This window comes from Nicotiana tomentosiformis, chromosome 11, assembly GCF_000390325.3.
Source record: "Nicotiana tomentosiformis chromosome 11, ASM39032v3, whole genome shotgun sequence".
Classification (NCBI taxonomy): Eukaryota; Viridiplantae; Streptophyta; class Magnoliopsida; order Solanales; family Solanaceae; genus Nicotiana; species Nicotiana tomentosiformis.
The window spans coordinates 10,403,669-10,416,484 of NC_090822.1; the positions used below are offsets into that span (position 1 = coordinate 10,403,669).

General features: G+C 32.6%; 1 protein-coding gene across 1 annotated transcript; it reads right to left on the bottom strand.

The window, feature by feature from the left end:
- Positions 1 to 7,784: 7,784 nt before the first annotated feature.
- Positions 7,785 to 12,590, bottom strand: LOC104092228 (bHLH transcription factor RHL1-like). Its single transcript, XM_070188125.1, has 8 exons — positions 12,450 to 12,590; positions 11,909 to 12,362; positions 11,721 to 11,813; positions 11,441 to 11,617; positions 11,276 to 11,341; positions 10,093 to 10,158; positions 9,792 to 9,860; positions 7,785 to 8,479 (listed from the first exon to the last, which is right to left on the bottom strand). The coding sequence occupies exons 2-8, from the start codon at positions 12,353 to 12,355 to the stop codon at positions 8,072 to 8,074; spliced, it is 1,326 nt and encodes a 441-aa protein (XP_070044226.1). The 5' UTR covers positions 12,356 to 12,362; positions 12,450 to 12,590; the 3' UTR covers positions 7,785 to 8,071.
- Positions 12,591 to 12,816: the final 226 nt, after the last annotated feature.

Sequence of the window (12,816 nt, forward strand, 5' to 3'; positions counted from 1 at the left end):
GTTCTGTTCTTTAGTTTCCTTACTTTACTGTTTATTTATGAACTGTGCATTTTGTTATTGTTTCTCTGTGTAGTTCAGAACTTACCGAGGGCATGACCCTTGATAGGAAGGTGTGAAGGTCGAGAATTAGGATAGAAAGTTAGCAGGTAATCGTGTGTTTCCCTATCTAAACAAGTACTACTAGGGTTAGTCTTGTACTTTCCTATTTTTCGTGAGTTTCTATTACTGCATGTTGTTTCTTCCGCTTTGTTTTGACTTGTTGTTTTGCTGATGTTATGATTTGTTGCTACTGCTTCTCTTTGCATCTTTCCTTGTGTCGAGGGTCTATCGGAAATAGCCTCTCTGTCTTTTTAAGGTAGGGGTAAGGTTTGCGTGCACACTACCCTCTCCGGACCCCACTCGTGGAATTACACTGGGTTTTTTATTGTTGTTCTCTCTGTAGCTCAGATAGTTTTATGAAATTAGGAGTGAAATTTACTTCAGTAAGCATTAGAATTGTTGAAAGAACCAGCTAAAGCAGTCGCCGAAATTCAGGGATCTGAGAATAGAACCCCGATGAGAGAGAGGTAGGTTCCAGCAATAAAAAGAGTGAATAACCAAAGAATACATCAAATTTTAGGGGATTTTAGCTTGTAGCTTAAAAACCTAAGAGAGCTAAAGAATCTTGAAATACTAAGTGACTACCCCTATGTACTCAGATGATTTTAGCTTGACAAAGAATTGTTGCATGCTTTTACAACTCTAAATTTAGATGTAATACAAGAAGGAATACAGAGAGAACCAAAATGTATGGTTGGCTTGGGTTTTAATCAAAATCAAGTACAGTATTCAAGAGAGGAGTACTGTCTCCATTTTAAGGTGTCCAACTGGTTCAACACCTCTATAGTATATATTATGAATAAGTGTTTACTATAGTTCAATTTAGTAACCACACTATCATCCCACTGGTTATTTTAATAAAGTAGGAGAACCAATCATGTCTTTTCTCTCCCATTTTTCTGGAGTTATTAACCATAGTTGTAACAAATGAAGATGATTTACTCAGTACTCTATCGACTTCCCACACTTAACATGACAACATCATCAATCTCTACCTGGTGTTTCGGTTTCTCATTCTTATTCCTAGTCTTATTTCTTTCGCTTTGGTTGATCTACTATCATTTTATTGCTTATTGCTTATTGCTTGTTGTTATTGCTATTGCTTCTTTTTCACTTTTCTTGAGCTGAAGGTCTATTGGAAACAACCTCTCTACCCTCACAAGTAGAGGTAGGAGTAAGGTCTGCGTACGCTCTACTCTTCCCAAACTCCACTTTTAAGATTACACTTGGTTTTTTTTTTTTTTTTTTTTTTTGGTTGTTGTTGTTGTTGTTGTTACCCTGTGTTTTTCCTACTTTAAACAGTAAACTCAGTTCAAAACCCTGACTGTTAGATCCTCTTTAGTTGCTTACGATAAACATGGTAAAGAAAAGAGAGGAAAAATAGTTTTAACAACTGCATATTTATATGCAGTTTTTGGTTTAATGCGTCTTAAACTATATGCTTCTGCTTAATTTTTTGCTCCAAGATTGTTTCTTTAACATATTCGTGTTCTTTTGATTGTCGTAACATTTGTGATTTATGGTGAACGATAATTGAGTTTGAAGGTAGATAATGAGACTGAATTCAATTATGATTTTGGAAGGGCATCCATTATTATAGTTGTGACATTATTGTATATTCAGAATACATTAGTTTTTACTAGTTCCTGCAATTGGCAATTGCTAAATGCAGCGCAGTGTGCCTTATTTGCCCAGTTTGTTTTAATGTTTGGATTGCATACTTGTTCTTTAACTTTATGTGTGTAAGCTATTTTCTTTACAATTTAACTTTTAATTTCATATTAATATTAGTATTAATCCTTACTACTGTATATGTTGTTTTTTTGAGAGCTATTTTTCATTCACCAACCAAATATCTTAATCATACCAAACACATAATAGTTTTATTTTGTACTAATACATTCCTTAATACCTTATCCCCATGGGGTACAAAGACTAATATCATGTTTGGCTAAGCTTTTAAAATTTGTTTATTTTGAGAAGTGCTTTTCAAAAAAGTAATTTTGTTAAGAAGTAACTTGTGTTTGACTAATTAATTTTATAAGTACTTTTGACAGCAATTAGTGTTTGGCCAAGCTTTTGAAAAGTGCTAATAGTCTGTTTGGTCAAGCTACAAAAATTAACTTATTTTGAGAAATATTTTTTCTCAAAAGTACTTGTAAGAAGTAGTTTGTGGTTGACTAGTTAATTTGAAAATCACCTCCGAGTAGCAATTAGTATTTGGCCAAGTTTTTAAAAACTGCCTCTAAGTATATTTTTTTCAAAAATACTTTCAAAAAAGTGATTTTGGAGGGAAACTACTTTTTTTTTTTGCATTCTCCAAAATTGCTTCTGCTCCTATTGAAAAGTATTTTTTTTTCCTTCTAAAAGCTTGGCGAAACACTTCAACTTTGAAAAACAAAAAAATATTTTTGGCTTTGGAGAAGCATGGCCAAACAAGCTATAAGTGTATTTTTCTCAAAAATACTTTTCAAAAAAATACTTTTAGGGTGAAGTTACTTATTGCTGCTCCTCGAAAAATGCTTCTGCTTCTACGTAAATGCATTTTTTTTATTATTTTGAAAAGCTTGGCAAAATAACTCAACTTTTTTTTTAAAAAAAAAAGCACTTCTTTTGAAAAAAAAAATGCGTTTTTGGCTCGGAGAAGCTTGGACAAACTATGTTATAAAATTCAATTATCACACAAGCGAAAACGATTGATTAAGTTATTAATTCGGGAAAGAGCCCTCTGTTTCCACTTCTTTTGGAATTAATTGCTAACTAGCTAACTATCGGCTGTTTTTCTTGACTTTACAAGAAAGGTTAAAGCATGGACCCAATATTTAAGTGAACTACTTAATCTCAATCAATTAAGACAAAAGTTGGTATTTGTGTTTAAGTCAACATTTTTAACTTTTTGGTTTTATTGAAATTTATTAATCCAAGTGGAATAAAATTAAACATTGTTGTAATTATATTTGTGCAATATAATTATATTTGTGGTTCGTCATTGCTTTCCCTTTCCGCCCAGTAACATAACACCAATAAACACCAATAAAATACTTAGCCCAAACACAACACTTTAAGTCGTGGATTAAGACATTTTTACTTTAAAATTATTGTAATATTTGACAACTTCTTCTTTTTTCTTTCTTTGATGTTGAAATATAGAATTTCAAAGTATATTTTTCTTTGGATAAAGATAGCAAAACAATGGTCAAAACCGCGTCTACTCTGAATTGTCACAACCTAAAACATGATAGTAATGGTCCAAATAAGTCATATTTGCTGAGTTAGCCAAAGACTTTATTATGAGATTTTCATAAATTATAAATACACATTCTCTTTTGGTGGGGTTTGGGGTTCAGTCCATTACGTTTTGTTTGAGATCATAGAAATTTTAAGAGTCAACAACATGTTTCTTTGTTCATGAGCTTTTGCATTACTTTGTGAATCAACCTTACAACAACAACAACAACAAAAATAAACACAATATAATCTCATAAATGAAATCTGGGAAGAATAGTGTATACGCAGACTTTACCTCTACCTTATAAAGGTAGGGATGTTATTTTCGACAGACTCTCGGCTCAGTAAAAATATAGTCACGACATTATTGAAAAGAATACAATAATGAAAAGGAAGCAGTAACAAAAAATAGTAACAACAACAAAATAATAAAGTATTCAACTAAATATTTTTATATGATTTTCCGGCTAAGAGTATTCAACTGACCATCCTTCACCGCCAGCAATAACTCTATCCGGCTAGCGGTGGGGTTAAAATGTATTTTTTAAATTACAAGTTTTATCTTAGAAACGATCGATAACTTTGTGGTGAATGTTATACCAAAAAGAGTGGTAACATAGTTAATTATGTCATAAAATTTACTTGTTATTTTGTAATGCTACAATAAGTTTTCACAAATAGTTTATATAGATACTTTAGAATCCCGTATTTAATTTATTTACATTGATAATGCAATAAACTTACAAAATATCAATATATTTTAATTTCTTGTAGCATAGTTTGTCTCATTTTTCAAGGTACTAATTCTCTTTATTGCGAAAAACCAAAATTTTTATTATGTTTAGAGACTTTTTATTTATAAGGCAGCTTCTAGAAAATTGAAAATTTGAAATGTGCTCTTTGTTTTATTATTGTTTTTTGGCTTTATATTACCTACCACCAAATTGACGTGCTATCCCGACCTAGTTGACTTAGAGAAACACGAACTTGAAATTTCTTTAAGTATTGACAAAATAATGTTTTATTATTAGGAAAATATATTTATGAAATTATCAGAATTTCTTAAAATAGTATGGAGTGCCTTTTATTTTATGAAAAATAGTTGTGTTTAGCATGTAATTATACTAATTTTGGAAACTATTACCAAATCCTCTATGCGAACGTGCAACCAAATATCTAAATTGTTAGGTTAGGAACTTAGGAACATTAGTATTATTTCCATATAAAATGGGCCGAAGCTCAATCCTTTCCAACATTGAACTAATTAATCTTCTTCTTATTTGAAATTCTTTATCGCCTTTATATTAGTTAAATCACAACAAGAAAGAAACCTTTTCTATTTTTTTTAAACATTATTTTTCATCCTATTGTTTTTTCATCTAATTTTATGTGGCAAATCAACTCTGCTTTTGGTTAAAAGCAAATTTTTTCTAATGGGGTTCGGAGCTTTTTGGTTTAGTAAATTATAACAAAACCAATACAGGTTGATTAATACATAATACCCATACTTACTTTCTTTAATTTGTTTAGGGGGTTATAGGACTCCCGCAAAAAAAAGGTTTGCAACTAATAATTTCGCTATAGTTCGGGTGTGTTTTTATGCCTTTTTCTTCCCCTTTTGAATTAAAAGTTCTGTTTTAAAAAGAAATTCTTATACGTTTAGAAATTGGAAAGAGGAGGGAGGAAATAGGTGATGAGGATTAAACCTACACCTATTTTGTAGAAGAATTCTATCGTTATCACTAGATTATAAGTCTTTCTCTTTTCCGTTCTCATTTTTTAGTTTAATCTTTTGATATTATCTGTTGAAATTATGTTTTGACCCTCAAATTCAAACTACATGAACCTACCCTAATGTCACTCAAATTGTATAATAATTTTTGAAATTATTTATATATGTGCAGGTAATCCAGAAATTATACCACTAAAGGGAGGGGGGAAAAGGGACAAAAACAAAAAGAAAAACTTTGCGTAACTTAATAATTCTGTCCAACCAATCCCCCTAGTTGAGAAATTAAAAGAAAAAGGACAAAAGAAAAGTATAAGAAAAATGGTTATGTTCCAAAAATTTCTTAAGCAGTGGAATTTTGTGTTGTTTATCACCAACTACCCAATAGAAATAAAATGACTCAATCATGTCAATCATAATTCCCAAATTATTAGGTATTGGAAACTAATAGAGTGAGTAAATAAGCCAAAGACTGAAATGATTAAGTTATAATATGTGTTGACTAAATAACAAGTTGAATTTGACTATATATGTGTTGACTATATATATATATATATATATATATATATATATATATATATATATATATCGATAAACTCTTGGCTAAAGAAAAACAACCGTGGTTAAAAGAAAAGAGAAGAAGTCATATGGAAAGAAAAGCAATACCAACATCAAGATAATATGAAATTTGAAGTAAAAGAAATAACAAGTAATAGTAAAAATCTAAGACAAAAAAGTACGAGACAAATTTGTCCCATGCCATTTGTGGAATTCTTAAAGGGATCGTATAGAGAAGAGTTAATCCGATCACTTGTTCACTTTCAAATGAAAACTTAATTCTTAACTTAACACACTTATTTATGTTCTTTTTTTTTTATTCTTTAAGTCTATGATCAAGTACGAAAATGAAAAGAAACGAAAATATATTAGAAACGGAGGAAAGAAGTAATTTCATGTAAGTGAAATTAATGATAGACAACTTACTAAGTGGATGAATAGTGTTTATGACGTTTGAAATAATGTTACGAGAAAGAAGTTTTTAGTCCATAAGAGGGAAAAGAATTTATTTTCACTCGATATTTGCATTAAATAAATTAATATGAAATACTTATCAATCATTTAATCATAAGATTAAGTGATTATTTTCTCTCTTTAATTTTGGAACTCTGAAGATAAGATTTCTTTGTAAAACACCAAGCTTGGTTACTAAATATTTCCGCAATAGAGAGTATTAGGCTCCTTATACAATTTCCTACTAACATGTAAAACAATGATTAAATGGCAGCTCGATACACGAAACATTTCGCATTCACGCAGGGTTCGGGAAGTGTCGCATCTAAGGAGTGTGATGTAGACAGCCTAACCTAATGCAAACATTAGCACTGCTTACACGGCTCGAACCTGTAACATATAAGTCACACGTAGAAAACTTTACCATTGGTCCAAATTCCCTTCAATTTCATGAAACAAAAAAGGAAAATAAAATGAAGATACGTCTAAAACGTGCAATAGAAAAAATTGCTTAAAATAAGACTTGAACCAAACAGGAAATAAGGGAGGAAAAACGTAAATTAAGACATTTGCATAAATATAAAGCAAGAGAAGCATGTTTTCCTGCCGACAGAAGCAAAGACTTTAAAGGAATAACAGTAAACCTATTGCAGTCTATAGCAAAGTTTCTAATTTCCAAATTTAAGGAATTGTACTTTATTTCTATCAATTTTCTAATCTATAGTATTTTTCCTTCTTTTGTCTGAAAAGAAAGCAAAGTTATTTGACTTCTTTCTCGCAAAAGAAAAAACATCAAGAAGTTCCAAAAATTCAAATCGTTTTCAATGCCTTTGACACAATAACTTACTCTCTCATTCTTTCTCTTCCTACAAAAGCAAAAGGAGACTTCTTTAAAGTGGAACTAATTCTTTCCCTAAAGTCAAAGGAGGGTTTATTATTTATTAGAATTAGTTACTCCGTTTAAATTTATGTGAACCTATTTGACTGGGCTCGTAGTTTAAAAAAAGAGAGAAGATTTTTAAACTTGTGGTGTAAAATGAGGCACATATATTTTGTGTGACTATATATCATTGCATAAAGGTAAATTGTTTCAAAATAAGGAAAGAGATCATTCTTTTTAATACGGACTAAAAAAAATAGGTTCAAATAAATTGAAACGGAAAGTATTATTTATTAGCTGTAACGATAGTAATAATTAATTTCAATAGAAAACCACAAAGCAAAGCAATCGAATTCCTAAAAGTACAAAAAGACAGAGATATTAAAATAATGAGATTAGTCACAAGGAAAAAGAAAAGGATAAAGTAAACCCTCAAAGATGTCAATCCTTTTCCGTGAAATGAGAAAGAATCAAAACCCAATTTTTTCCCATCCTTGATTTCCGTAAATTAATTCATCTTTTTCAATTTCCTTTTTGTTGGTTTGGCTCATTCAATCATTCATAATCATCTACTAGGAGTATATCATAATACCATCATCACAACTATAACTCATCATTATCTTATGCATCTAATCTTATTTATCTCGTGTTCACATAGGATTCAATGAAGGACCGCACTTGAATGAGACATAATTTAGACAGTCTACCCTAATGCAAGTATCAGTGACTGATTTCACAATTCGTACCCGTGACTTATAGGTCATACAAACATAATTTTACTATTATTCCAAGACTCTCCTTAACCTTTCTAAAACAATATTAACCAAAAAACTTAAGTAGAACAAGGAAAGATAAAGATCATCGTTAAGAAGAAAAGATTAAAAGAAACATGAGTCCTTAGTTGCCAATTAGCTTAAGTTAAGCTTACTTAAGCCAAGTCTACCTAAATACGGCGTCGTTCTCGGTTCTCTTTTTTTTTTTCCTTTTCATGTGACATAAAAAAAGAAAACGAGGAAATAAAGACTAAAAGACCCTTATTTTGGTAGACTTGACTTTGACGGCCACGCACTATTTTGGGGTCAGTGAAACAGTCAACGCCGTTAAAAAACCTCCAAACAAACTTCTTAAGCTTCAGAAACAGAAGCAGCGTCTTTAACAGAGGGATCAATTCCGCCGTTACCAATCGTGGCTGACTGGACAGTCAAAACCGACAAGTTAGGAGAGGATGGTCCACCAGCCTCGCCACCACCGCCGTTGGTGGCGGGGCCTCCTCCTCCGCCGAGTAGTGGGTTGTTGCCACCGTTACCGTTAGGGATCATGGGGTTCCTGGAGTGACACGTGGCAGTTGAAATAGCTGTAGCTAAGGAAATTGGCATTAGGCATAGGCCTTTCCCTTGGAGATATTGCATAGCTGAACCCATATCTTCTTCCATCAGTTTAGCCACCTGGTGCTCCGTTACCGTCATACTGTCATTGTTTGAAGACGACGCCGTTCCGTTTCCTCCCCTTCCTCCATTTCCTTCTCCTCTTCCCTGTAACAACCCAATTATTATATGAGTTTAACTTGTGGCATTACACTATTAAGTTATCTAAAAGATGATTGCTTACATGTAAATGTTAGTATCAATATAACTTATTAATACAAATTAAATAATGCTGATAGTTTAAATAAAGTGATTAGCGGCCAAAACATCCTTTAGAAAAAGGCGTTACTCGACACCATTTTGCAAGCAAAAAATATCTTTTTTTGTGTGTAAATATATATTTCTAAATAATAATATGAATATGTTACATGGCGATATCGTTTGAGAATAATAATACGAAGTAAATATGTTCAATTTGTCATCTATTTTTAGTTTATGTAGATAGATGGGTTGTTATTCAGATTAATTTTTAATTTTAAAATCAACATAGTCCTAAATTTAAAATTCATTTATTAATTAAATTGAGACAATAACTAATATCGCTTGTATAAAATTTAGCCTATACTACTTGAACGATAATGCTGTGTTTATTGATAAAGTCTCAAAATAGGGAAAGAATAGGAAAGGGTTTTTTTTGCTAGGAGAGGGAAAAACTGGAAAAGAGTGACAGAAGGGGGAACATAAGTGGGCACGCGTGATACTTTTTGTTTTTGTCGCATTGTGCTGACAGAGAATTTTGAGAGAGACAGATTAGAGAGGATAATTGGGTGAAATGGGGGGATTGTCTGTTCAAGAATTGTACCCATGCTTTTTTCTGGTAGTACTATTCCCTTTTTCATTTCCTGTTGTTTTTCCTTTAAATAGAAAGCTCAATAGGTACAACCATCCAACATAGGCATTGGCTATTATCTCAAAAAAAGATGATTCTCTTTCACATTTTCTTGTTTTTCCTTTTCATTTGTATTCACTTTCTTTAGGGTATTTATATGTTACAGCTAGAAATGTGATGGGATGAATAAAATCTGGACAATCTTGTGATAGATTTTGAGTTGGAGCCTATAATAAAAAAAAATCCAAGGAGCACTTTCCCTTTACGACTTACACAAATATGAATTTCGAATACCAGATAATCATAAGAAAGAAGTACTCCTTGAATTGCAAAAATAACTTATCCAGGCCGCTTATGAGATTACAATGGATTTATTATTGTTGTTGTAATGTATCCAAGTCTTTATAAATTTTATGATGAGTTTATGAACATTTTATCTTAGATCAAAGATTAAGATGATAGTGAAAGTAGTTTTATTCACATTAACTTAAGTGATCATTGATTAAGATGATATGCCAATGTTCAATTCTATTATTTCAATTATTACATGTGAAAATAATGAAAATTTCAAGAAGGGTTATGATAGTGTACCTCAGAGGACATATCAGCAACTAGGGGAGCAACGGCTGCAGCACCGCCCAATCTGCTCATACTCAGAACCTGAGTTTCACACAGAAAATAAAACAAAAAATGAAGCACAAAAACACATGGAATTGACAGAAAGTAATTCTTTACAATAAAAAAAACCATATTCACCAACTAATTTTAAAATATTATTTCCCATCAAAGTTGTCAACAAGGAAGCATCCTTTATAATTTAAAAAATCTCAAACAAAATTAAAATATTAAAAGTAAAGAATGAAAAAGAAAGAGAGAGTAGTAGCAGTAGTACTTTGACTTGGAGCTGGAGGAATTTGACATAGTCGATGATCTCATCCAGCATTGAAGCCTTGTCCGTCTGTCATTCCATAACCCCAATAAACACAATCACGTTAGTATCCCATTAATGTAAATACCAAATACAATTAGCCTGGTAAAGTTGCTGCAATGTGATCAGGAGGTCACGAGTTTGAGCCGTGAAAACAGCTTCTTGCAAAAAATGCAGGGCAAGGCTGCGTACGATAGACACTTGTGATCCGACACTTCCCCGAACCCCGCACATAGCGAGAGCTTAGTGCACCAGACTGCCTTTTTACACAATTTTACATTAACTTTCTTCTCTTAAATTAATTTAAAACACAACTTTTATTATGTCGACACACAATAAGTGAAGAACAATATAGTATACTCCCTCTAATCTCGGATACCAAACTGAATGTTTTTAAAATATTTGACCTTTTATAAAAATAATACTAATCATTTATTCGAGTATTTTCTTAAAATTCATCCTTATTCCTCCAACTAGTGAAATATTAATTATGTGAGACGTTTAACAAAGAATATAAGATAATTTTGATAAATATTCTTATGATTAAAGTTATATGAAATCATTTATAAGGGGTGCGCAGGAGGTTGTACAAAAATATTTAGTAACAACTTACAATGCATCGATTGTTTAATAGATATTGATATGACATATATTTGTACGTAAACTTCTATCATTTAGTTATTAAAATTTTTTCTTATTAAATTACTTGACTATTTTAAGGCAGAATGATTTAATATAAATAATTATTTAAGGTCAATGAATATTTTGCTACAGTAATATGAACACACAATAGATTAGATGCGGTAACTATCAGCAATCCCCGGGAGAATCTCTTTTCCAGTTTCATTTTCAAGTACGCACGGAACGAAATACAAATTTACTATATTCTCCTCACACACTTTTCAATTCTACTCGCCCTAATATTTCAACACGTGTCCACTTGAAGATTATGATATCCATCACCATCAGGCACATGGGACGACAAATAGTAGAGTTACACCCAGAGCAGTTACAGTTTATTATATGATTAAATTTCTAATTTATGGAACAAATGATAATGATAATTTAATTAAAGTAATGATAGGATAATTAATGATTAAATTAAAATTAATTAGATTTTAATTTACTTGGGGGATGGTGAAATTACCTTATTGGCATTGGGTACCAGCTCCTGCAATGCCTTCATTCTCTCTGCAATTCTCTCTCTACGTAACTGCCCACAAAACAGAAACCCAGAAAATGCGGAAATCAGAAAACTGAACATAACAAACACGTAAAAAATGTAAGGGGTAAAACTGTAATAAAACCATACTCGTTCAGCAATACTGTGAGGATCAGTTGCTTGTCCTCTACGAGCTCTCACTCGCTGTTGCTTTGGCTGTGCCGCCGGCGTTGTAACTCCACCAGCTGAACCACTTGCTGCCGGAGTTTGATTCATCGCCGGCGCCGTTGCCGGAGCTCCGAAACTCTGCGCCTGCATCGATCCTCCCTATAATTTTCGAAAATAATGTATAAATAAATTATCGTTAAACAGTTTATAGTAATAAAATATGAAAGTGTATATATATATGCATGTAAAATTGTGTATGGACCTGAGGATGGTGAAAATGTTGAGGTTGACTTGAGTTTTGACCAAGAGATCCGGTGAATCCGTTGAAAAGAGCTTGAACGGAACTGTCATTAGCCTGTAATTAATGAATCGTTTAATAATTAGGAAAAATTATTAAAAACAAGGCATAAATACGATTGAATTTACTGCGGAAAAAAAAATGAAACTCACCGGATTTCCGACGCCGTCGTTTTGGTCACCATTACCGAGCATGTTAAGGAAGCCGTTATCGCCGGAGGCTCCAGTAGGAGACCTAAGGCCGTTTCCGGCGAGTGTTCTAGATAGCAAAAGTTGCTGCTGGAGCAAAAGTGCTTTAGCAGCTGCTACAGCGCCGCCACCACCGCCACCGCCACCAGTGATCTGGTGCTGGCGGAGCTTGGCAGCAAGGAAAGAAGAAGACTGGTCGTCGTATTGGAAATGCTGAAGAGGATTAGGAGGAGGCTGGTGGTCATCGCCGGAGTTAGGGTTAGGCAGCAGCGGCGGAGAGAGGTGGTGGTGTGGGTCCCAGGATTTGGAAAGGTCAGGCCAACAGGGTGAAGAAGAAGGAACAGAAGAGAGAATCTGGTCGAGGAAATCGTCGTGAGACGACGTCGGATCGAACTGGTTCATTGCTTGCATTATTTCTCTGCATAAAAATGGTTCCATTAAAATCACATAAACTGTAATTTCAGAGAATTAAAATAGAAAAAGCAAGAGAGTTTTAGTTGATTACCTGAGAAAATCCTTTTTGTTTTGTTTTGTTTTCCTCTTTAGTAGCTTGTGGGCAAGTATATGACTCAATTTAGAAAGAGATGATTCTGTGGAGAAGAGAGAAAGATTGAAGACATAAATGAATCATATGTTATGGTTTCGGAATGTTGTTTATATAGGTCGTGTGTATGTGTTGATTTCAACCCCCCCCCCCCCAAAACCAAAATTTCTTCCTCTCACTCCGTCAACAAGGATGAAAAAGAAATACTACTATAAATCAATAAATTACTAGTATTAAGTGATTATTTTGGTTAGTTGGTTTTAGCGTTTAAACATTGGAACACGACATTTTAAAAAAAGATTTAAGTTATATACATCGATAAAGTCGA